At 60.2% G+C, this 25,190-nt stretch overlaps 1 protein-coding gene across 1 annotated transcript; it reads left to right on the forward strand.

Annotated features, from left to right (window-relative positions):
- Window positions 1–317: 317 nt before the first annotated feature.
- METRNL (meteorin like, glial cell differentiation regulator) lies at window positions 318–23,381 on the forward strand. The gene is made up of 4 exons (XM_004470303.4): window positions 318–697; window positions 5,830–6,215; window positions 21,746–21,805; window positions 22,316–23,381. Exons 1-4 carry the CDS (start codon window positions 525–527, stop codon window positions 22,633–22,635), a joined length of 939 nt encoding a protein of 312 aa, XP_004470360.2. The 5' UTR covers window positions 318–524; the 3' UTR covers window positions 22,636–23,381.
- Window positions 23,382–25,190: the final 1,809 nt, after the last annotated feature.

The following is a 25,190-nucleotide window of genomic DNA, read 5'->3' on the forward strand; positions in this document are numbered from 1 at the left end:
CTCTCCGACCCTTTCCCCCGCCCCTCGCGCGGGGTCTGCTCTCCGCAGCGTCCCAGCGGGTCCCACCCTGGGGACCGCCGCCCGCAGTGACCGCGACCCAAGCAGCCGGGAGCGCGCGGGGCCGGAACGCGCCAGGCCCTGGCGCGGAGGGAGTGCGGCAGGGGCGGGGTTCCGGCGCTCAGAGGCGGGTCCGGAGGCGCCCGGGGCGGGCCCTGGGGGCGGGTCCAGGCCGGGGGGACAGAGCGGCCGCGGCCCCGCCCCCCAGCTGTGGGCGCACAGCCCAGCGCGGACTCGCCGACTTCAGAGGCGGCGGCGGCGGCGGCGGGAGCTCCGCGCGCTGCTGCATCGGCTCGGACGGCTCCGGCTCCGGCCGGGATGGGCGGGTGGCCACGGAGGGCTCGCGGGCGCCGTGCGACGTGATCCGCCCGGGACACGCGAGCCCGTCCCGGCCGCGTCGGGTCGAGGGTCTGCCTCGGTGGTGCGGGCACGGACGCGGACGCGGGGCCCGGGCGCCGGAGCTGAGCATGCGGGGCGCGGCGCGGGCGGCCCGGGGGTGCGCGGGGCAGCTGTGGCCGCCGCGCCCCGCCCCGGGCCCAGCGCCCCCGCCGCCACCGCTGCTGCTGTCGCTGCTGCTGGCCGTGCTGCTGGGCGGTGCGGGCGCGCAATACTCCAGCGACCTGTGCAGCTGGAAGGGGAGGTGAGTCTGCGCTCCCAGGGCCGGGGCGCGCGGGTCGGCTCTCCAGGCTGAGTGCGGTCCGCGTCCCGCGACCCCCGGCTCTAGGACAAAAGAGCCCGCGGCGTCCGGGCCCCTGGCCCGGGAGAACGCCCCGGGGAAGGGGGCGCTCCCGCCGCGCTGCGGGGTCGTTCCGGACGGCCGCCCACTCGCTCCGCGCCGGGCCCAGTGGGTCCTCACTTGGGTCCTCGAGCGCCGCGACCCCCGACTGCGGGCCGGGTGGGATTCGGCCCTCGGGCTCTTCCCGGCCCCTGCCCGCTGCGGGGAGTCGCGCGCCCCTAGGCCGCCCGGGGCCAGGACGGAGCCGGCCTGCGCTCAGGCCCGGAGCGGGAAGGAGTGGCGGGTCGCAGGGAGGGAGGCGGCTCGGGCCAGGCGGAGCGGGTCTCAGCACTGACCGCCGCGCTGTCCTCTCCGTGCGCACTGCCCCGGGCGCTGGCACCTGTGCGCGGGGGCGCAGTGCGGACGTGGGGGAGCCCCGGCCCCGCGCGGCGGTGAAGGTCAGGCCGCCCTTGCCCGCCCGCGCGCCGGGCTCGGCGACCCCCTCCCCCGCGCGCCCCTCCGCGGCGCAGCCGAGGTCTTGCTTTTTATCGACGTGTGACACGCAGAAAGCAGCGCGAGTCACGGGTGCGCGCGGCGGGTGCTCCGAGGGCGCCTGGCCCCTCGGGCCTAGCAGCCACCGCCCGCCCCTCGGCGCCGCCGCTCTCTTCGTGGCCGGAGACTCAGTTCCAGAGCCAGCTTTTGTGCCTTGGAAGTTGCCAGATCGAGTTTGCGAAGGGTGCCGAGAAGCAGGGAGATGCGCGCCCGACGCTCCGAAAACCTGTGGGTGGGGCCGCGCTGGGGCTGGTGTGTGGGTGCGCGGGGTGCGGCACTCGCTGAAGGCTGAGGGCCAGACTTTCCAGCTGGCACAGAAACGCCGAATGCTCAGCGTCGGGGGTGGGTGTCACGGGGCTATTTTGAATGAAGCCGCTGTTCCGAGAAGGGTGGGGGTTCCAGCCAGAGTGCCCGGCCAGGGGGCTTGGGCTGCTGCCCTGGGCTGTGGTCAGCAGGCAGCCGCTGGTCGTCATGGAAACTGCCATTCCCCCAGACCCTTCCACCACCCGCCTCCTGCACCCCCTCCCCCAGGCTGAGGTTTTGGAGCCGGCCTCGATCTCTTTGCTGGAGGCAGTTGAACTGGAGGATTCCTTGGGGGCTCCTCAGATCAGCCCGGCAGTTGGGGGAGCCTCCCCCGCTGCAGCAGCGCCCTCGCTGCAGCCCAAGAGCAGGGGCGACCCGAGATCGGGGCTGCGGGCGGCGGAGCCCGTGGGGGAGGGTGGCCTGGGGAATGCTGGCGCCAGCGCGGGGCTGGCTGTGGGCCTTTGAGGCTGACACGCTCTTCTGCCCTTGCTGCGCGCTCGTAATTAAACCCCCTGCCTGCAGCCTCTGTGGCAAAGCAGTCCACCCCCAAAGCAAGGCCTTTAGCAGACCCGAAGAGAATCCCGAGTTTCCAGACGGGAGGGCAGCGTCCTTCACGCCGCTCAGACGACCCTGCGCCTTGGCGGGTGGGGGCGGGCAGCCTGTCCCGGAGCCTGTGGCGGCGTGAGGGGGCCCGAGAGGTGCCTCTCCAGCCCTGGGGCTGCCGGTTCCCCCAGGCAGTCTCGGCGGCAGGAGGGGCATGCCTCCTCCTTCCCCACCTGGGTGTCCTCCCATCTGTGAGAGGAGCTGCTTACTGAGCCCTGTCTCCTCCCCGGGGCTGGCAGACCCCAGCCCTGCCTGGAAGCCCCTCGGATGCCTGCTGGGGTGTCTGCAGGCGCTGGGGGCGGGGGTCAAGCCGCATTCCTGGAGCGTGAGGTTCCCGTGCAGTGTGGTCGCTGGCCCGGTCATCAACACACAGTGCGGCCGGCTGACAGACCCCGGCGTTCGCAGCTCACTCCACAGCGGCCCGCTTTTCACCAGGGCGGGGCGAGCCTACCCTTGTCCCCTGAGAGGACGGGAGGTGCTGTCAGGGCTCTGTCCACACTCAGCTGACAGGCTGAAATGCGCCCTGGGTGTCTCCAGGCAATCAAGCAGGAGGCTTTGAGGCAGGTGGCCTGGTCTTCATTAGTCAGTGGCCCTGGCGATGGACGGTGAGCATTCCTGAGTGTTCCCACCCCCTTGCAGGTAGGTCACACCTGGCACTGGCTCTCCTGCAGGATCAGGAGATGAAAGGGAACAGAGCCTTCAGGTTTCACCCTTGATCAAAACAAGGGACCGTCATTTCGTGCTGGTGACTCAGGCTTGGCCCGGGCTGTGGGTGTGACACCGTGGACTCCTGTTGGGGCCACACTGAGCCCTCCAGCGCCCCTGATCAGCTCGGAATCTGCCCTCTCTTCCACAGAGGTGCACCCCAAGTGTGCCCACCTGGGCAGGGAATCCTTGGTGACATTTTTTTTAAAAGTGCATCAATTCCATTTAATTAACCCAAGATCTAATCAGTGTTCTCACTTTCCTCAGGTAGAATAGAATCATAGTTGTCTGCATCCTTCAGTTTCATCGCAACATCAGAAAGCAGTTATTTCAGCATTGACATCTACTTTGATTGCTTAGTGTGTGAAGCTCACTTGCATTTCATGAAAAAAAAAATCATAAAATACCACCATCAATGACCATTAAAAATATGTTGCCATTTTGCAACTCCAGCACTTTTGCATAAATAGAAAGTTTTCCGGCCTGAAGTACGCTGTGGTGCTTGGAGGTGCTAGGTTTCCTGGGAAGCGCAGCCCAGGCCAGGAGCCTTCCCGGTCTCGCACAGCTGATGCTGCCGACTTTAAGGTGGAAGTTCCTGAGTTGAGAGCCTGGATCCCTGGCAGTCTCGATGTTTTAGGAAAGCGAGAGCGAACAGGCGGAACCGAGCCTCCCTGTGCACTGTAGGCCCAGAAATGGCTGCGAGCCCCACAAAAGGCAGAGAGCAGGTGCCTCAATTGTCTCCCTTCCTTTTATTATTTTTTTCCCTAGGCCTGTTCTTGTTCGAAGCAGTGACTTTTGACCGAATCGAGCCAGGTGCACCCCACGAGATGCAGGTGGCTGTGTGTGCAGGCTGGGGCCAGCAGCCCCTGGGCTCAGGTCCCCCTCTCCCTGGGCAGCAGTGGGTCAGCAGCTGCTTCCCACCAGGGTCACCCCCGTCAGAGATGTCAGTGGAGGGCGGGCGTCCCATTTCCCCGCCTGCTGCTAGGATGACGGTGACGCACTGAGTGTCCAGAGCCAAGGGGGCAGGCTCTCCCTTCCCTCAAGCCCCCGATTCCCCTGAGAGGGCAGTGAGGCCTTGGGCAGGATGGTTTCTGTGGAAGTGTTGAAGGTTGGTGCCTGGGCACCCGCCTCTGATGCTGGAAATAGAAGCAGAGGGGCACCGTAAAGGTTTGTTTTGGTTGCAAAGAGCAGAGCTGATTGTGGCCATCTATGGCAACCATTCACCATTTAGTCTAATTTTCAAACAGCTTGATGATCATGCCCATCCCCACGTATGCATCCCATGAGCTTGCGTGAGTTTTCTTTGACTGTAGTTTGTAGCCTTTCTGCATGTGCAGCCTTGAGGCCGGGCCGGCTGCTCGTGACCGAGGGCCTTGTGGGCGGAGGTCTGGGGTCAGGAGGGGTGTCACCTTCCTGGCACCTCCCTGTGATGTGGTTCCCGGGATGACTGCGCAGCCGGAGCCTGCAGACGCTGTCTGAGGAGAAGGAAGGCTTTGCGGGGCCAGAGCTGGAGCCAACTGACAGCAAATGCAAACCATATGTTATGTGTTTTCTCCTGCGGAAGGGGTTTCTGGTAACTCGCTCAGCCGAAGACTCTGAATGCGGCATTGTTGATTCCACATAAAAATCCCAAGAATGTGGGTAAACCTGTCTTGAGATCTGATCAGAACCGAATTTCATGTAATGAAAAACTTAGTTTAAGTGACTGGTTTAGTGCTAAAGCCTCTTGGTTATGATGTAAACGTTAATGAGGCAGTGACATTTACATAAAAATTCTGAGTAGGAGAAACTAACATTTTTGATGATTTCAATTTCTTGAAGGTGTAACTGCCTTTATTAAAGTCTTGTCTCACCCCGAGTGCAACACACTTAATTTTTTCCTGCTTAGCATTTATTAGGAGTAAGATTAACTTGTTAATTAAGAAACGTCCATCAGGAAGTGGAGGGGCCTCCTGTCCTTCAGCTTCCCCGCTTCACTCACTTTTGAGGACGGTTTTCCAAATTTTATAATGCGCCTCGCTTTGATCGTATTTGAGTTTATTTTTGAAAAATACTGTTGGGGATGCAGGGTTCTCAGTTTGGAAAAGTGGAAAAAACAAGCAAACAAAAAGGGCACATCATCACCCTAAGGAAAGTACAGACACTTTGGCCTAGCAGTGGAGGTGCTAAAAGATCAAACTCAACAGCCCCCCACCCCCCAAGTTGCTGGCCTTCCCAGCTGGCTCACAGGCTGCCTCTGGAACATGTTGTTATTTATTAGACGGGGCTGCCTTCCAAGCCCTCCTGAAACCCAAGCCTGCCCTCGCGGTGCAAATTCATCGGCATCTGGTCACGCTGGCGGGCCCAGGGCCAGGGCCCTGCCGAGTCTTCCCTGATAGTATTTCCGGCAGCAGCCATCCCTCCCCCAGCTCTCGTTTCTACCGCATCCCCTTGCTCCCGGCCCACGGCTGCAGGGAAACCCCACGCGCTCTCAGCCTCGTGTCCCTAAGACAGTTGCTGCCAGCTGCCAAGGCCGGGGGACACCAAGTGTCGCCAGGAACCCAGAGGGCCTGGAGCCAAAACCGTCCTGCGCTTCTAGGGCGCCAGCTCCAGCCAGCCAGTCTGTGGAGCCGGTGGGAAGGGGCGGGCCGTGTGCACAGCCGCTGCAGCCGGGTGCCCACCGCCTCCCCGGAAGTGGGCTCTGCGCTGCTGGAGGAGACGGACACTGACTGCCCGAGGGCTGGGAGCAGTGTGGCCCTGGCTGGAGTGCGTGGCACGTGGGTGCACGGGCGATGGGGTGTGTGCAGTTGGCCGGGTGGCCGGGGGCAGGCGCGGGTGGAGGGGGAGCGTGCGAGGGGCTGGGGGCGCCTGCGGGCGGCAGGGCACCCAGCTGACGGCGTCCCTTTTCCTCCCAGCGGGCTGACGCACGAGGCGCACAGGAAGGACGTGGAGCAGGTGTACCTGCGCTGCTCGGCGGGCTCGGTCGAGTGGATGTACCCGACAGGTGCGCTCATCGTCAACCTCCGGCCCAACACCTTCTCAACCCTCGGACCCCTGACCGTCTGCATCAAGCCCTTCTCGGACTCCTCGGGGGCCAATATTTATTTGGAAAAAACTGGAGAACTGACCCTGCTGGTGCGGGATGGAGACCGTGGCTCCAGCCGGGTGCTGTGCTTCGGCCTGGACCAGGGCGGCCTGTTTGTGGAGGCCACGCCCCAGCAGGACATCCGCCGCAGGACCACCGGCTTCCAGTACGAGCTGGCCGGCCAGCGCACGGGCTCGCACCTGCTCGCGCCGTCTGGTGAGTGGCCCCGGCTGGGCACCGCGGTTTGAGGCCGGTGGCCGGCAGGCGCCCCTCGGCCCTGCTGGTTGCTCTGGGCGGTCCCTGCGCCCGTGTGGTTGGGTGTGCAGGCCGCTGCGTCCCTCCCCAGCCCGAGCGGCCACCTCGAGCGGCTGTGGTGGGACTGATGGCCCAGGGAGCCCCGCTGAGCCCCACGGCTCGTGCCCCGGCTCGGCCGGGTGGGCCTTGGTCCTGGACACTTGAGCCACCTTTAAAATGCAGCTTAACCAGACTGGCTGCAGCTGGTTTGTGCTGCCCCCTTAGTTTTCTCTTCATCCCCGCTTTCAAAAGGCACATTTATTTTATACTCTACAAAGAAACAGTATCAGTGTAATAAGGACCAAAGGAAAACAGAAACCATAGGCAGGCGTGTGTACATTGCAAGTATAGGCAAAATTTGTCAAGAAGATTCTTTAAATCCTTCTAGCATTTTAAATCAATTTTTAAGAATAGGAACCGTTACCATCTTAGGCAGAATTTCCGGAAGGCTAAACCTATACACACTGTGGCTCTTTCAATGAAGAAAAGGCAGTTTTAGTTTTCTGGGTTGGTGTGCAAAAGCACACTGGTCTCCTGGGAACCGAGTCCTGGCATCGCCCGAGGAGGAGGCTGCGACGGCCACAGGCCGCGGGCTGCCCTCTCGCCTGCCAGCGAGCCGGCTGTGACTGAGGGACCTGAGTGCTTCTTGCCACTCAACCAGCCTGGACCTTTACTCGGGCAGGTGGCTTTGGTGGCTGTGGCCCATGAACGGTGGCGTTCTGTGGCGAGCAGGGCCCACAGCCGGGTGGTGGGGCCGCTTTGGGGCCTGGAGCCGCCTCCTTCAGGGAGCCTCCCGGGTGGGCGTGGAGAGAGGAGACTAGGAAAGGGGCTGTCCTGGCTGGTGGGGAGCCCCTGGGCCACTGCCGGGGGGCCAGGAGAGCCTGGGGCATCCCCTCTGGGGACGGTGGCCTTGGCCACCCACCTCTCCTGACTGGTGGCTCTGGAGGGGATCTCCCAGGCGGCCCCTTGGGGCCGTTATTTCCTTTTCTCTTTTCTCTTTACTGAGATAAGTCGGCAGCCTTGCCGGGCCGTGGGGGGTGGAGGATAGTGGAGGCACCCGTGGGGCAGGGGGAGGGATAGTGGAGGCACCCGTGGGGTGGGGGGTGAGGGGTAGTGGAGGCACCCGTGGGGCGGGGTGGGGGGTAGTGGAGGCACCCGTGGGGCTGGGGGGGGGTAGTGGAGGCACCCGTGGGGCGGGGGGCGGGGGTAGAGGAGGCACCCGTGGGGTGGGGGTTCCTGGAGCTCGGAGAGGGCGTTTCCTGGGTCCCAAGGCCGAGCACCTTGCAGAAGGCCTCAGTGGTCTCCTGAAAGTTCCGCTGGCAGAGACCACGGAGGAGTGCATGTGGCCTTGGGAACGGGAGCTGGGCCACGGGCCACGTGGCCATCCCTGGACGCTCTCCCACACGCATCTGCGGGTCACAGTAGCCCTGAACCAGGGAGGCGAGGCAGAGGGCGCCTCCGCTTCCCGAGCCGTGAGGACGCGAGGGCACCACCTTTGGGGGTCACTCTGGCCCCGACCCCCGGCACTGCCATCCCCTGGGCAGAGCGTGTGGACAGCAGTGGGTTCCTGCGGCGCCGGCCCCGATTCAGCATGGTGAGCAGCCAGGCCGCCTCTGGGGGGCTTGTGGCCGCCGTGCAGACGTGGGCGAGGTCTCGGGGAGCGGATTCCGGGAAGGCAGACCACGTGGGCAGGCAGCAGCCCGGGACAGGGCAGCGCTCTGCGGAGGCCAGTCCCCAGCTCAGCCGGGGGGCATCTTGGCGTCTCAGGGAGTGACCAGAGGGGCCCCGCCGGGTCTGGGGACCTGGGGTGGGCAGCGCAGGAAAGGGAGGGCTGCACTTGGCCGGCCGTGGAAGAGAGCACCTGCCTGGAACGTTGGGGGCTTGCCAGGGCTGCCGGGGCACTGCCACGTGCTGTGGCCTTGAGGAAGGGGGCCAGGCCGAGCAGGGCAGGGTGTGTCCGCCAGGGCCCAGGCCTGGGGGGTCCAGTGCGCACACGGTGGGGGCGAATCCAGAGGCTCAGGGGACCCCAGGCCGTGTCATGAGGGCCCCGCTCCACGGGCGCTCTGGCATCGTGAGGGCACAGCCTCGTGCACCCCACAAACGGCCAGTGCGGGTGTGGGCTGGGGCAGCTCTCTCCTGCCACTCACCATCTGGGTGGAGGGCCGTGGCCGTCCCCTCCTGAGTGGGGCCTGCTGCTGTGGGCTGGGGGCGGGGCAATGGGACCCCTTCCCACCCTTTCTGTGCCTCTGGGGTCTCCGCGCCTGCCACCAGCAGGACGCGCGCCCCAGCCGTGTTCCGGTCCCTCCTCCGCGCTGTCCCCCTCGCTGACGCCCCCATGGCTGCCGCAGCCCCCACAGGCTGGGGAGGGGGTCAGGGCTCGCTGGGTAGCACCAGGCAGGGCCTGGACACGCGCCAGCAGCTAATGAGGACGTGGCGTTGCGGGTGAAATAAGTCAGTGCCTGATAGCGACGCGGTCAGCTGGCCGGAATCCGGCCGGTCCCTGACCAGCAGTCGGCTAGGGGGCCTGGAGGCATGCCCAGACCCGTGCCGGGACGTCCAGGAAGGGGCAGAGACGAGGGGAGCGCGTGGCCTCTGTCCCAGGGACCTCGTGTGTGTTGGGTCAGCCTCGTGGCCCCCCGAAACATGCCTGCGTGCTCCCCACAGGGCAGTACTGGCGGCTCGGCACCGCCCTCGACCCCTGCTGGACTCTGCCAGCGCTGGCCATTTCTCCTCCCTCTCCTGGGGACCCCTTTCCTTCCGGTGGCCCCAGCATTGCCCTTTGAGGGGAGGCACACATGGGGCCCGGGGACTTGTCTAAAAGTGCGGTTTCCACGCCTCATCCTCACCTGCCCTCAGCACGTCTTGCCAGCCAGTCCCTCCCAGCCCACCCCTTAGTCCAGCCTAGGGCCCAAGTGGGCCCCTCGGGAGTCCCCCACCACCCAGTTCCAGCAGCACTGCCCCATCTGGCCACAGCCCTGACCCAGCCCGGGTACAGGAGCCCCCCCACCCCGGTGCACCCACCTTCCCCCACCCAGGACACACGTGGTTGTGCCTGGAGATACTTCTGGGATGTCCCTAGACATCCTACAACACAGGGCAGTCCCCAGAGGCTGTCCTGGCCCCCACAGCCGGAGCGCTGAGGTGGAGCAGCCCATTTTGGGGGGTGATGTAACTTCCACATTTTAGTCCATTGAAGGTTCAGTTGGGAAAAGTAGACTTAGAAGGTTTGAAAAAGACAACTTCTGCTCCTCCGTGCTAACCCGTATTTTGTCTTGAGTTCTCAGCTCCGATCAATTTCCAAAGCCTTAAGCCTCTCTCAGGCTAAGACTTAGCATAAAACTGCCCAGAGGGAAACTACTGGGCTCAGGAGCTGCGAAGCTGAAAGCTGCTGTAAGCCCTGGCAGTGCTGGGTTGGTCACATGCTAAGTAAAATAAGCAGAACAGCCTTTGCTGTCATCGTTAGTAATCGTGGTGGTGGGAGAGCTGGTTGGGGCAAAGCGGGGCATGATGACAGACTCCCGGGAAAAACAAAGCTCAAGATCTGGAAAGCCTGGTTTCCAGCTCAGGCTTTCCAAATCGGGTGGTAACCTGCTAGCCTAAGGAAGAAAATGCCAGGCAGGCGTTAGGAAACCTGTCGGCGTTCCCTAACTAATTAGAGTGTAATTGGCCTTGGAGACTCTCTGTGCAGGTCCCGGGGGCTGCCTGCTCCGTAAGCTCTGTAAGATTTTATCATGGGGTGGCATCGCGCTGCCCCCAGCACTGGCTGAACTCTTACGTCTGCACAAACCGGCGTTTCCAGTGGGACGCGGCCTGGCCCCGGCGACGCCGACTGCGAAGTTGTGTGAGCCTTAGGTCTGGACTGCCGGGGAACGAGGCTTCGTGTCCCGCCCGTCCCTGGGAACAGAGGCCTCACACCAGGCATGGGCAGACGCCCCCCAAGGCACAGGGGCCCGGCGCCTGCGCCTTGCGGCCCCTCCAGCCCCCCACCTTTCCCACCACAGGAGGGGTCCTGAGCCCACGGTGCCTGGGGCTTCTGCCTTTCAACATGGGATGGGGTGCCCTAAGCCTCTAATGCCGAAGGAATGAGTGCCTAATTGTGGAATGCCAGCGCCGGCCATCTGGCGGGGTCGTCCCCCGGCCAGGCCTGTGCTGGGCAGGCGTGGCGTCCCAGCTCGCCTCTGAGCTATGGTGTCTTCTGGCCGAGGTGCAGGGAGGCCGGAGAGAAGCCAGGGCACAGGCCGGGCGGAGGTCGGCCACCCCAGGGCTTTTGGCGCCACGGACGCGGGATTCGGGGTGCTCGGCCCCCGTGAGCACGGCGGAACGCTGCTGGTGCTTGCCCAGCCTGGGGAAGGTGACCCAGCCTTCTCCAAAAGTCCAGCTTGTGCCGGCCTGAAGAAAAAGAAGGTCCCGGGAGTCCGGGTGCGAGGTGTGTGTGCGGCAGGCCCCCTGCTGTCGGCCGGCCGCGTCATCGCTTCCTTGTGAGCAGATGCGGGGTCTGGGAAGGGGGAACGCAGCAGGTGCTGCCCACCTCCAGGTGTGGACGACTTGGGGTGTGGCAGCTGCGCCCCAGCAGGGCTGGGACCTGGTTCCTCTCCCCGGGGCCCTTGCCTGGGTGCTTGGGAACAGGCCACTACTTTAACCAGGGCAGTTACCTAATGGACAGAGCCTCGCCAAGGTTGGGGGCTGTGGGGCTGGGGACGGAGACCCAGCTGGGGAGCTGGTTGGACCGTGGCCCCTGGGGGCTCCCAGCTCACCTGTCCTAGCCGCCCAGGGGCCTCAGAGTATTGGGGAGTGGGCGCTGACGGTGCATGGTGGCCTTTTGGGCCAGGGGAGGCTGGAAGTGTCCCGCAGGGGAAAGCAGAGAGCGGGTCCGGGGCAGGCCCGTGTCCTGGCTCACCCGAGGGGGCGGCCCGGGGACCCCGTCTGCTCTCACCTCTCCCTGGCGGGCCGGGTAGCAGGTTCGCCTCCGGGTCTTGGCCTTGCTTGGGGCCCTGGGTCCAGGGTTTGGAATTTGGGCTCTGCAGGAGTGGCCCTTGCAGTGCCAGCTGGTGCGGGCTCTGGTGGGGTTGGGGATGGTGGCATTTTGGACACGGCCGAGGGAGGGGACAGGCAGAGGCTTCTGCGCCAGCAGCTCGCGGTCTCGGTGTGGCACCTGGCCTTTGCCGAGCCCTTGGACGTCCGCGCTGGGTCCCACAGTCTCCGGCGCCCCCTCCCCTTTGGAGCCCCCCGCTTGTGCCGAGCACAGTGCCGGGGCAGGGGCCCCGACCCCAGATCGCCCTCGGAGCCTCCGCCGCCCACCCGCGCTTTGGGGCGGTCTTGCCCGGGCTGGGGCTGGGTGGCGGCGTGTGGGAGGCAGCAGCCAGTAGCCTCATAGTTTCCTGGAAATAGAAAAGGGGGAACTTCCCAGTTTTTCCAAGGCGCCTGCTCACCCTCAGGTCCTCTGGTTTCGTCTTTGGTGGCTTCTCTGCCACTGTAGCTCCTTTTCACCTTGATCACCTCTGGCTCCTGGAGGGAGGGCAAGGAGCAGAGAGGCAGGGAGTGGGCGGCTGGTGAAGGAGCTGGGGGGCCCACGCTGGGGGAGCGGGCGAAGGCGCGGGAGACCCCGGCCCGGGCCACTGGGGGATGTCGGGGCGGCGAGCAGCTCTGGGCGGGAGGCTGGCGGGGTGCTGTGGCCGCCGAGAGGCTCGAGAACCTCAGTGTCCCCAAGGGCCCACCAGTCCCGCCCCTCCTCTGTGCTCCTGGGGAGATGCTGCACCCCCACCCCGCTCCCTGTGTCTGGACCCCTCCCGGTGCCTCCACGCCCGGTTTCCCCTGTGCATCCCACACGTCCCCGCGTGCGCTTGCCTGGCAGTGCCCCCGGCCGGCCCGCCTCCTGGAGATCGCAAGGCCACCGCCCTCCCTCCCCACCTGCTGCCCACGTGCCTCCGGCCTCACCTGCCCTACCTGCTGGGGTCCCTGGATAGCCCCGCGAGGCTCCCCACACTCCTTCGTCCTCCGTGCACATGCGCATTCCAGAGAGATCTTCCTCCAGAATCCCCTCGCCAGCCGGGTTAGCGCAGCCCCCGCTGGACGCACCCCAGCCCCACTGTCCTGCAGTGAAATTAAACACACCGTGTCCACTGACCAGCACGTTCCACGAGGCCCGGCTCCGTTCATAATCGTTTCCAGATTGCCGGAATCCACAGCTCTAATTTTCCACGAAGACGCCTTTGGCGTAAAGCTCCGGGTAGGAAGCGGGGCGGCTGGTGGAGAGCTCTGTCCACTCGGCGGCTGGGGGGCAGCGCGTGGGGCCGCCGGGCTCGTCCTGTGCCTTCTCGGGGGCTGCAGGGGCACCTGGTGGCCCCACCCCGCCGACCCAGCGGCTGCCTCGTAGTGTGGAGAAGGGAGCTCCGACAGCGGCTGAGGGGTGCTAGGAGGGTGACCGCGTGGGTGACGGGTGCCCCGATGGGGCCTCTGAGCCACTGTCCCCACGACCCGCAGGCCGCCCAGAAAGAGACGCCGAGCCTTCAGCTTTGGCAGACGCGTCAGCTGACTCGGGCCTCCCTGGCCGGGACGTCTGCCACCCCCTCTTGACCGTCATTTACAGATGCCAGCCCTGGGTCCCCACTGGTGCCCCCACTTCCTGAGAAGCCACAACACGGTCCAACGCAAGTCAGTTTTGTGCACCATTTTGCAAAGCTCCTGTTTTTCATCAGATAGGGAGCCGATGGCCTGCCCCGGGGGAGAGAGATTTCTCTTCCTCTGACGCTACGTCTTCTGATACCATCTGTCATCTCCAGAGTGTAGCTTCCACCACAGTGGACACACCGAGTGACAGGGGGGACATTTCCAAGAACAGACGCCCAACGGGGTTGGCCTGGGTTATGGGTTTTCCATGGTCCATTTAGAGCTGTCTCTAGTCTGGTAATAATCTCTTTTTTAAAAAATTTATTTCTCTCCCCTCTCCCCCCCGTTGTCTGCTCTCTGTGTCCATTCGCTGTGTGTTTTTCTGTGTCTGCTTGCATTCCTGTCAGCGGCACTGGGAATCTATGTCCTTTTTTTAAAAGATTTATTTATTTATCCACCCCCCTTGTGGCTTGCTAGCTGTCTGCTCTCTGTGTCCATTCGCTTCTGTGTCTGCTTCTCTCCCCTTGCTGCGTCCGCTCTCCGCGGGCGTGGGTCGTCAGCTCTCGTGGGTGCGGGCCAGCTTGCCTTCACGAGGAGGGGCCTGGGAAGCAAACCCAGGGCCTCCCGCATGGTAGATGGGAACCTAGTTGGTTGAGCCACATCCACTTCCCCTGTGTCTCTTTTTGTTGCATCATCTTGCTGCATCAGCTCTCCGTGTGTGCGGCGCCACTCCTGGGTGGGCTGCACATTTTTTTGCGTGGGGTGGCTTTCCTTGTGGGGAGCACTTTTGCATGTGGGGCTCCCCTACACGGGGGACACCCCTGCATGGCATGGCACTCCTTGCGCACATCAGCACTGTGTGTAGGCCAGCTCACCACGTGGGCCCGGAGGCCCTGGGTTTGAACCCTGGACCTCCCATATGGTAGGCGGACGCTCTGTCAGTTCGCCAAATCTGCTTCCCTGGCAGTAATCACTTTACAATTTCTATAGTAAGCAAAGAAGTCATAAAAGCCCTCAGGTTTCTAATTGTCCCTTTTGGAAGCTTATCATAAATAGCCATTTGGGGAACAGCATAAGAAAATGACAGAAACTAACCCAATTTTCAGGTAGTACTTTGTATGCCTTGTGTCCACATACAAAACAATGCCCTTGAAGAGCTTAATAAGAGTATCTATAGCCTTTGTGGAATGGGATATTGGCAAGTAGCTCTAACTGGATATAAACTCCAAAAGGAGAATCATAACCATCATCTTCATCGATATCTGATATCTTAGTCCTGTTTAATCAACAGTTTCCTTTACCTAAACTTTCAGTCCACCAAAAATGTGCACTTGCATGGAGTAAGTTCTTAGCATTCTTTTTTTTTTTAAGATTTATTTATTTTTCTGCCCTTCCCCCCACCCCTGCCCCAGTTGTCTGTTCTCTATGTCCATTTGCTGCATGTTCTTCTTTTTGTCCACTTCTGTTGTTCTCAGCGGCACAGGAATCTGTGTTTCTTTTTGTTGCGTCATCTTGCTGCGTCAGCTCTCCATGTGTGTGGCACCATTCCTGGGCAAGGTGCACTTTCTTATGCGCTGAGTGGCACTCCTTACGAGGTGCACTCCTTGCGCGTGGGTCTCCCCTACACTGGGGACACCCCTGCATGGCACGGCACTCCTTGTGTGCATCAGCGCTGCACATGGGCCAGCTCCACACGGGTCAAGGAGGCCCAGGGTTTGAACCATGGACCTCCCATGTGGTAGATGGATGCCCTATCCCCTGTGCCAAGTCTACTTCCCTTAGGGTTCTTTTTTAAGATGTATTTTTTATTTATTCCTTTCCCCACCCTGTTCCCTCCATTGTCTGCTCTTTGTGTCCATTTGCTGTGTTTTCCTGTGTCTGCTTGTGTTCTCATTAGGCGGCTCCAGGAACCAATCCTGGGACCTTCTGGAGTGGGAGAGAGGCGAGTACTCTCTTGCGCCACCTCAACTCCCCGTTCTGCTACGTCGTCTTATTTTCTTTCCTCTGCATCTCTTGTTGTGTCATCGTGCTGTGCCAGCTCTCCATGCGGGCTGGCACTCCTGTGTGGGGTGGCATTCCCCTGTGGGCTGGCACTCCATATGGGCCAGTTCACCGCCTGGGCCAGCTTGCCCTCACCAGGAGGCCCTGGGCATCGAACCCTGGTCCTCCTGTGTGGTAGACTGGAGCCCAGTTGGTTGAGCCACACCCGTTCCCTTAGGGTCCTTATGTTACTGAAACGGTAGGGTGCGTGGAGGAGGAGGGTCTCGCACGGGGCTCTGGCCCCTGCAGTGAGCTTCTGGCTCGTGGAAGTGAAAGGCGTCTTGCCATATAGGAACGGAACAGGGTGCCCGTGTTTATCTGCCTGGTTTCAGGTAAAAGCCACATTCCTTGGGTGAGAGAAGCCACATTGTAAACCCAGCCTTGGGGGCTAGTGGGGCACAGCCCAGAGTCATTCAGAAAGGAGGTCTGTGTGGTGGGGTGTTTCCTCTCAGGGCCAGTGGGAGGGCGATGGTTATTAGGGGAACGAACGTCTGTTTGGGGACCCAGCGGGGGACGGGCAACCCCCCAGGGACTCTGGTCTCGTTTGCCACATGGTGTGCTAGGAGGACGAGGGAATTGTGTCCAAGGTAGGAGCACGGGGCAGCCCTCGGGTGAGGGGAGCTGAAGGGAAGTCCTGGTGCAGGCGGGCATCACTGAGCATGGAGATTGGGCGCTGCATGAATAAGGGAAAGCTTAGACAGACGCCAGAAAGGAAGAGAGGGAATAGGACGAGGAAATCCCGGCATGTGCTGGCCTGTGACCTTGGGTGTCTGCTCCTTGTTCAACATCCTGGGCAGAAGCTGTCTCCATCAGACGCCGTCTGCTTCTGGAATTCTTGTGTCAATTTTAGCTTGAGATCGAAAATGGGAGTAACCTCCCAAGGGCTTAGAAACCTTTTCAGTTGTGGCAGGGGCACCCAGGAGTCGGTTCCCTGAAGTTGTGCTGCCGTCGTGGTTGGTAAGACGTGATGACGACCTTCCCCTCTAGGCGCTAAAGCAGGGGTGATATCTCCTCCGGGCGTGTCAAGCCTCCGGGTTGGAGGCTGGAGGGGCTGCTGTCGAGGAGTCGGGAAGGCGGCCTGGGTCTGTGGCGGGGGAACTGGACAGACGCGGCTGGTGCTTTAAGCCACTAGCAGTTTCACATTGGAACAGGTTGGAGCTGGTAAGGTGGGAGAAGTGACCGTCGTGGGTCTCCCATTGTGATTTCTAAGGGAACCCCATGTTTTCCGGTGGGCCAGGTCTTCTGGCACCCGGCTAAGCTGGAGAGAGGGTTCCAGTCCTTTAGCTACAGCAAGCTCAGGGCACCACTGGTTTTTTTCTCTCTTCCTGACAACAAGGGATGGTTAGGGATGTGAAGTCCTGCTGATGGGCGAAACCTCGCAAAGTTCCTGGATAAACAGCTCCAATAAATTGGGATCCTCTCTTTTCAGAAAATAGCAGGGATTTCCTCTGTGGGAAAACAAAGTCTAAGTTTTTTTTAGCTACTTCCAGGGCCGAGGAAAAGCCCCTATGCTTCCAGAAAACAGGTATATGATGACAAGGACATTTTCCTATCCCATGCTGTATGAAGTCCACTGAAGATGTCCAAAAGGGCCTTGTCAGTCGAGGTATCTGACCCTGTCCCACTTTCACATTTTTATCAGGGTTATGTTAATTGACAGGAGGACCCCGATTTACATGCTTGCCTTGTTTCTCATTCAAAGTCCCTTTTCTTTTTCTTTTAAGATTTATTAATTAATTTATTTCTCTCCCCTTCCCCTCACCCTCCCGCCCCCCCCCCCCCCCGGTTGTCTGTTCTCTGTGTTTATTTGTTGCATCTTCTTTGTCCGCTTCTGTTGTTGTCAGTGGCACAGGAATCTGTGTTTCTTTTTGTTGTGTCAGCTCTCCGTGTGTGCGGAGCAATTCTTGGGCAGGTTGCACTTTCTTTCGCGCTGGGCGGCACTCCTTGCGGGGCGCACTCCTTGCACATGGGGCTCCCCTATGTGGGAGACACCCCTGCATGGCACAGCACTCCTTGCGCACATCAGCACTGCACATGGGCCAGCTCCATACGGGTCAAGGAGGCCCGGGGTTTGAACTGTGGACCTCCCATTGGTAGATGGATGCCCTAACCACTGGGCCAAGTCCGCTTCCCCAATGTCCCTTTTCTTTTTCTTTTTTCCTGATGCTACAGCTCCGACCTGTAGCTGATTGCAGGAACTTTCAGAGATGCATTGGTAAAACAATGTAACCGGCAAGGAAGTTTGTTTCTGTGGCATGTAGCATTTAAAAATAACTAAAATTATGATCAGAATCCCTATACTGTTGTCTAGATGAGATCTAGGATCAGGACAGATCAGGGACACAGAGAACACTGTGAGGTCTCTAGGAATTTTATATAAGCTGTAAATATTTATATGAGCAACAATTCACCATACAAATTTAACCAACAAAAAGTTAGAAAATTCCTTTTAATTTGACATTTCCCACACAACACATTATCAGATTAGTCTATTTCTAACACCTTTCTTTTTCATAAGGTGAAAAAAAAATCCTTTGTGGTTTTCCAGGGGCCCCCAAATAGAGTTTGAAATAAAAAAGATATCCTTGAGGGTTTGATTTTGTGAAGACAAAGTATCAAAAGTTGTCAGGAGGTTTCGCTTGGTTAAATAGGATCATAGGTCACTGATAAACAATGGCTGGTTACTTATTAGTTGGTGACAATAAAACATTTTAAAAGTAAATATGAGGTAACATTGTTTTTAAAAAAGGAAACAAATTTATTTCTTTAAAAGGGGGAAGACATGTTCTCTTGAACAATAAAAGGTCAATATGTATGTTGATGATATTCTAGTATGACATAGAATCTTTGTCTTCTAGGCAGATTACTCAAGTGGTTAAGAAAAACCTTTTATAACCTCTCACTAACAGCAGACCAATAATCCCAGAAAATGTCATCCTTTTTTTTTTTTAAGATTTATTTTTATTTATTTCTCTTCCCTTCCCGGCCTCCCCCGCCTGCCTCAGCTGTCTGTTCTCTGTGTCCATTCGCTGTGTGTTCTTCTGTGTCTGCTTCTGTTCTTGTCAGTGGCACCAGGAATCTGTGTCTCTTTTCGTTGTGTCATCTTGCTGTGTCAGCTCTCCATGCGTGGGGCGCCACACCTGGGCAAGCTGAACTTTCTTTCGTGCTGGGCTGCTTTCCCTACAGGGCACACTCCTTGCGCATGGGGCTCCCCTACAGAGAGAAAAACAAATTCTAGTTTTGCATGAATATACTGTTGTATAGGAAAGTGCTTCAAAAAAATCTTATAAATATGCTTGTCCTAGTCATGCATGACAAAATCCATTTAGGTTTTGTCCTACACTTCTTTTCTGCATCCTCCAGCCAATTTACTTCCAGACAAAACTCTCTTTTCGGTAACAAAACTGCATCCTGCATAACTTACATACTCAAGTCCCCAAAAAGATTTTGGAAATTATCTTCATGCTGACATCTTGCAAACACAATAACTCTTGACATAAAGTTTGTCAGAATAGTAACTCAATTTGGTTAAACACAAATTTACATCTTTCATCATTTTAAACATCTAGTGAATATAATGCTAGTTTATTTGACCCATAAACCTATATAAATTTAAGAACATTCCCAAATAGAATACAAGTATGTTTGCATTGTATCTAATATTGATAACTCAGAAGACAGCTGTTTTTATTTAACAATATTAAACTAGTCCTGTTTGCCAAAGATTTACCTAGGTTATGTGCAATTGAATATTTAAAACGTTGATTTAATTCTACAAGGACCTTTTTTTTTTTTTTTTTTTTAACATTGGAAGTATTAGAAGTTGTGCCCTTAATTCCTGGTTCTTTCTGGTTCTTTAGGAGTATTTATATATAAGTACTAGTTTATCTTTGAGCAATTTGAATAGAGCTCTTTTAAAGATTTTTATATGTTAATTTCGTGTTACCATCCAGAGGTAGGAAAATACACATCACACATACCGACAGACACAAATAGAGAACTTATAGCTTCAGTTTAACATTTTTCAGCCATGAGTCATATGTGAAAACACAGAAATACAAAACCCTTTCGTTTATATAAAAGAGCTCCTTGCTCCACTCATACATTTTTATCAGAGTTTTTGTGCTTGGCTGATGGACCATGTTGAGGTTACTTATTTAATGTGAGGTAAAACTTGCCCATTATAATTTGTGGTGGACACTTTTAAGGTTTTCTTTGCCCTGACGTGTAATCTTACAGAGTCTCTGCCCCGTTTGACTCTCCCCTTGTGGAAAGAGGAACCTAGCAGGTCCCTTCCCAGTCAGTCCAACCAGCTTCTGCCATCAGGGCTCAGCACAGGGGCTCTGAAGGCTGGCAGAGCTCTGTAGCCCAGATAACACACGCCCCAAAGAATTCTAAGCTCTTCTGTGGGTATTGCTGTTCTTCCTATTTGGGGAAATCTTTAATCATAGCTTAGTCCAGGTCCAAGGTTCAAATTCTGCTCTAGCAGGCAGCCAGGTTGCAGGATGCCTCCGTGGGATGTCGTTAAAGGGCCTGGACTGCTTCCCCCAGGAGCAGGAGGAACCGGTTAGGGCAGCTGTGGGGGAAGGGCTGGGAGCAAGGTGGGGCGCGCAGGCTTGCAGTTTTCCCCCCTCGCCGATTTTGGCCTTTTCTTTTTCCATGAACCTTTAAATGAAGCTCTGGTGGAGGCTCCTCCAGCAGCCTCCCAGGACCAGCCTTGGGATGGAATTTCCAGGTGGACGCATGGAGCTGGACAAAACCGGGCTTAGCCCTGCAAACCGCTCACCACCCCCAAATCCTGTGTCTCCAGGAGAGAGAGAAAATTAGAAGTGGGGGAGAGCTGAGGACAGACCAGAAGGCAAACCCCAACCAAGGTCCCGAGTGAAAGGCTCTTGAACTCGACACACAGATTGCAGAGCTCAGTTACAGGAAGGGCTTACGGGGGGACGTGGGGTCTTGGCGATCAGGCAGCAGACATGGGGAGGTCTTTGTGGGCATCCTGCCGGGCTGGGGGCTGGAGCCGCAGACCCAGAGGGCACGGCCTGCATCTCTCTGGGGCCTGCAAACTTGTGAAAAACAAACGAGTGCAGTTTGCGGATGGCAGTCTCTTACTTGGGACACCAGAGTTTGGCTGTAGCGGAAGAAGCCAGGAGAGAAGTAGCTTCGGGGTTCCAGGGGTGGCACGGAAGGGACGTTGGCTTGGTCGAGGGTTGGCCTGTCTGGGGGCGCATGCTTAGGGCAGGTGGGCTTTATTTGTACCTGGTCAAGCGTGAAGGACCGGGGGCCTGAGTGGCCGCCTAGCTAAGCGGCCTTGGTGGGTTTCATTTTTTGGTAACACGGAGGCAGTTCACAGGGGAAGTGGGGCACGGGTTTCTGGCTCTGCGGGGACCCCAGGGCTTTCTCCCCGTGACTCTGTCAGGGCTCCCCGGCGGCCTGTGGCCATCCAGCCTGAGCGGAGAGGGTCTGAGAAGCAGGTCCCAGGTGGGGTCCCCAGGTGGCGCACCCTTTCCCGAGGCCTGGAGAAGCTGCAGCAAAGGTGGACCACAGCTCCCTCCTCCAGGGGTCCCACGAGGAGACCCCAGGGCAGCCGGAGCCTGTGCTCAGTCCCCGGGGGCCAGTGGGCCCTCAGTCAAAGGGCAGGCGCCCCTTCCCCCAGGGTAACCTCCCCACCTTGCCGTGAGGGTGGCGTCACAGCAGGAACGGGCGCAACCCCCGGGCTTGGAGGGTGGGGGCCCGGGTTCTGGCTGCAGGGGCAGGCGCCCGGCCCTACCTGGCCGGCTGCCCTGGGTTTCGAGGCGTCAGCAGGTTGTTCTCGTTCCGCGGCTTTGGCGGCTTCGTGCTTGCTGGTGCTTTATTAGCTGCAGATGCTGAGCCGGCAGTGGGCTGAGTCACGGCCTGCCACGCCCCGGGGAGGCGCAGGTTCTCCAGGGCCCCGGCCGCGGCTGCCGATTCTCGTCAAGCTTTTTATTTGAAAAATGACGGAGCCCTTCTGTGCAGACCCTGGCCTCCGAGGCGCAGGTCCGCGATGTGCCAAGGCGGGGGGGCCGTGTGGGGTCTTCGTACTGGCTTCCTTCAGCCTCGGGCGGGGCGGGGACTGGGCCTCCTGCGCACAGGTCTGGGGTCTGCAGCAAGTGCCACACCCTTCGGCTTGTGCTCACTCCCAGGCTCGGGAAGGCTTCTCTGAGCCCCCTCCCTGGAAATGCCCAGGCACCCTGGTGGGGCGACGGCTCAGCCAGGCTGGGACTGACCGGCCCCACGAGGGCAGAGCCAAGGCCCTGCCGGGGATGTCCAGGGCCCTCCGAGTGCAGACGGGCGGGGTGCCTGCCTGAGTTCCCGCGGGGTGAGCAGAATTCAGGCCCGAAACACCGGCAGGCGCCCCCGCCCCGAGCCCGTTCCCATTGAGGAGCCGGACGGGGGCCTGTGACTGCGCGGTGGGAGCAGCGTCTGAGTGGTCCTGCCCATCCTCGCGCGGCCAAGGTCGCATTTCACCTTCCTGCTCTGCTTGGGACACCCACACGCCTGCTCCAACGAGCTGCCTCTGAGCGTCGCTGGAGGCGCGGCCCGCCTTGGCGCGCCAGCCGACCTTTGCAGCATTTACAACACTTCACGCTTCGGAGCTGAGTCAGAGCACAAGCTCATTCTGCAGGGTGGCAGGCTGGTCCCGACACCGTGGCCTTCCCGGCTGGATCTGGTGGACGAGGGGCATGGCTGTGTCCCAGCGTAGGCGACCGTAGGCAGGGAGGCCGGGACCCCCGGCTCTGGGCCTTGCCGAATCCCGTGTGCCCTAACCCTCTTCTCTCCCGCAGCCCCGTGCAGCCCGTGCAGTGACGCTGAGGTCCTCCTCGCGGTTTGCACGAGTGACTTTGGTGAGTGCTGCCTGCTCTGCTTTCCTCCACGTGCCCGCGTGGGCAGTGGGCTCCTGGGAAGGGAGGACTGGCCTCTGAGCCCCTGGGCGAACCCCCTCATCCCAAGTGCAGTGATAGGGAAACGCCTTCCTTAGGCAGTGAAGGGCCTCCCTCCGGGGGAAAGGAATCTGCACGGGCACAGCCGGGAGCAGGGAGAGCGCCGCGTCCAGGGCGCTTTTCAAGCCTGTTACTGGTCAGCACACGAGGCCGTCGCCTGCAGGGGGCCCGAAGCGGGCTGCTCGCGCCTCTCCAGGGTGCTCTGTATTTGTTCTGCTGGCAGCCAGCTGCTGGCACCTGCCTCTCGGCACCCACGCTGCTCCTGGCAGTGTCGCCATCTGAGGCCCTGCTGGAGCCAAAGCCCGAGGCCGGGGTGGTCCTGGTGGGGTCTTGGACACAGAAACCGGGGCTCCGCGTCTGCCCCCGTGCCCGGGGCCGCTGCCCCCGCTGACCGCCCACTTCCTCTGCCCACAGTTGTCCGGGGCTCCATCCAGGACGTCACTGATGAGCCCGAGCAGCGGGAGTCGGCCATCCACCTCCTCGTGAGCAGAGTTTTCCGGCAGAAGAGCAGGGTCTTCCGGCCTGACCCGGGGGGCGGTGGCCGCTGGCGTGGGCACGTCAAGACGCTGCTGGAGTGTGGCGTGCGGCCTGGGCAGGGCGACTTCCTGTTCACTGGCCAGATGCACTTTGGGGAGGCCCGGCTCGGCTGTGCCCCTCGCTTCAAGGACTTCCAGAGGACATACAGGGACGCCAAGGAGAAGGGGCTGAACCCGTGTGACGTGGCCACGGAATGACCAGGCACCAGCCCACCCCTGCTGAGCCCACTGCTGCGGGGGCTCGGAGCCCGCGATGTGGCCTGCCGGGGGGCACCTGCCCTGGGGCACCTGCCAGGCGGCACCTACCATGGGGGGACCTGCCCTGGGTGCTCGGAGCCTGGGCTGTGGCCTGCCGGGGGGCATCTGCCGGGGGGGCACCTGCCATGGGTGCTCGGAGCCCGGGGTGTGGCCTGCGGGGGGGCTCGGAGCCCGGGGGCGGCCTGCCAGGGGGCACCTGCTGGGGTGTCTGCGAGGGTTCGGCTGTCCCGTCGGCTCGGCCCCCACCCCTGCTTGGGCTGTGGAGGGGTGTCCCACATCCAGCCTCCAGTGGCCCCTAACAAGGACTCCTTGCCAGATTGGAAATGCTGTAAAATACAAACTAAGTTATTATATTTTTTTAAAAGAAATGTCTACAGGAAACAAATGCCCATGTCCCAAAACTGCCTTGAAGTGCCGTTCAGTTCTGCTTTCCATAAGCACCTCCAGGCGGCAGATTTGCCCTGGTGTGTCGGGACGTTGGGGGCCACAGCACGCCTTTAGCGGAAGGCTTGGAGAGCCGGGTGCCTTTTGTGGGCATTTCTCACGACAGAAATTTATGGAGCCAAGTACTTATTTTTTTGCTTTTGGTTTTTGCTGTTTAAAGAATGTGTTTTGCCAGCTGTGGTCATTTTCAAGCTGGCAGGTTCTTTCCATTCCAGAGAAATAAACACCCTGGATTTGGCTGAGTCAGTGGCGAGTCTGTGCCCCCACCTGGTCAGGCGCGTGTTGCGCTCTACTCGCTGGGGCCGCCCCCCTGGTCCCCCACCCGGTCCGGTGCACGTGGCGCTACGCTCTCCAGGGCCGCCCCATGTGCCTCCACGCGGCAGACACCAGGCTCTTACTGTGACCTCAGCACCTGGGGGCTGACTGAAGCACCCGCCTGCAGTGTCCCCCAGACACCTCCGAGCGGGGGCGCTTCCAGGACCGTCCCAGTTGGCCGAAGGGCTGCCGGGCAGAGTGCTGAGTCTTGGCATTTACGGTGGGGGCTTGTCTGGGGCGAGAGCACACGGCTTCAAGGCTGTGAAGTGTCCAGCCTGGGCGTCAGCAGACACGCCTCCCCCGGTCAGCGCCACGGACCCCGCGCTGCCCTGTGGTGGAGCACAGGCCCCGGCTCTGCGCCGTCCTCGCTCCCTGTGGGATCTGCAGCCTCAGGCTCCGCTGAGCAGCCGGCACCGGGCTGGTCTCCTCGGCTCTTTGAGCCTCGCGGGGTTTTCGTTTTTCCTGTAGTCCTCTCTCCCATGGCAGCTCCCTGCCCCTGTCCGTCTGTCCATCTGTGTTGCCATTTCCATCAGGCCCGGCAGGTGGCAGAGACTCGACCCAAGTCAGGCCTTACTGACGTCGTCCAATCAAAGCCCTGAGTTGATCTCATCCAGTATGTAATCAAAGGCCCCTCAACCGAAGTTAATGCAATCAAAGGGTCTCATGCCCAGAGGACTGGTTTACAAACATATTTCTCTTTTTGAGATTCATGAGATAATGTCAAAGACCAAGTCCAAGGCCTGGAGGGAGCCCGGGGTGGCCGGCACCTCCCCTCTTAGCCTTCGTTCCCAACGCTCATCCAGGCTGGGGGGGGGAAGGCGGCCAGCAATGCGGTTCCCCACCCAGGACGGGCTGGCGAGGTGGTCCCCAGCACCCCTGGGCCGCCGAGGCCTGTGGGCACCCAGGAAAGTGGAGGGCCCTGGATGCTCACGCGGCGAAGGTGGGCACGAGCCGAGTGCCTGCTCAGCCTCTGGGAGGGCGCGGGGGCGGCCCACAGGCACACGGCTGGAGTCCCCACCCCAGACGCCCTGTCTGAGCCCCTCTGACTTGGGCCCAGCAAGGGGGTACCGCTGGAGCGGGGCTTGGGGATTGAGCCCCAAGAGGCCGGCAGCCTGGCTCGGGCCGCGGGGGCTGCTCCAGGGCTCTCTGCTGGAGCCCCAGCACCTCAAGGGCCTGCCCCCCACCACACCACGGCCTCCTGGGGAGGAGGGGTCTGCAGACAGAGGCTTCCTGGGAAGGGAGTCGGAAGAGCCTGTGGACAGCCCTGACCGGAGTCGGGTGGTGTCTGGATTTAGGGGACGATGTGGATGGACCAGCCCGGTGGTCCTGCTTCCAGATTCTTCCTGGGAAGACTCAGTGTGATGTCCACGTGGAGTGGACGTCCTGGGAGTGCTAGGGGTCTGCGCCCCGAGCCCTGAGCCGGCTGTTCCTGTGCTGGAGGCCAGGACGCATCTCCGAGGTGGACCTGCCCCGAGCCATCCTCCCTGAGCCGGGCGCCGGCCCGTGTGTGCACCCACCGTGCTCCTGAGGCGGACCTGCCCCAAGCCATCCTCCCTGAGCCGGGCGCCGGCCCCTGTGTGTGTGCTCATCGCGCTCCACCTCTCCTCTCCTCGGGAAAGTGACCGAGGGCCGAGCTTTAAAAGCCTGTGCGGGAAGCAGGCTCTGGGGCGTACGTTCCTCAAGAGCGCGTCACAGACTTCACCGTCACCGCGACAGGTATGGGCTGAGACGTCTGA

This window comes from Dasypus novemcinctus, chromosome 21 (genome assembly GCF_030445035.2).
Source record: "Dasypus novemcinctus isolate mDasNov1 chromosome 21, mDasNov1.1.hap2, whole genome shotgun sequence".
In the NCBI taxonomy this organism is placed as follows: domain Eukaryota; kingdom Metazoa; phylum Chordata; class Mammalia; order Cingulata; family Dasypodidae; genus Dasypus; species Dasypus novemcinctus.

What these genes read in the sequence shown, in the direction of transcription:
- METRNL (XM_004470303.4), top strand. Translation starts at nt 525, where the DNA reads ATGCGGGGCGCGGCGCGGGCGGCCCGGGGGTGCGCGGGGCAGCTGTGG. An exon ending in GCACCTGCTCGCGCCGTCTG is followed by an intron (nt 6,216 to 21,745) that starts GTGAGTGGCCCC and finishes TCTCTCCCGCAG; the next exon opens with CCCCGTGCAGCCCGTGCAGT. An exon ending in GGTTTGCACGAGTGACTTTG is followed by an intron (nt 21,806 to 22,315) that starts GTGAGTGCTGCC and finishes CTCTGCCCACAG; the next exon opens with TTGTCCGGGGCTCCATCCAG.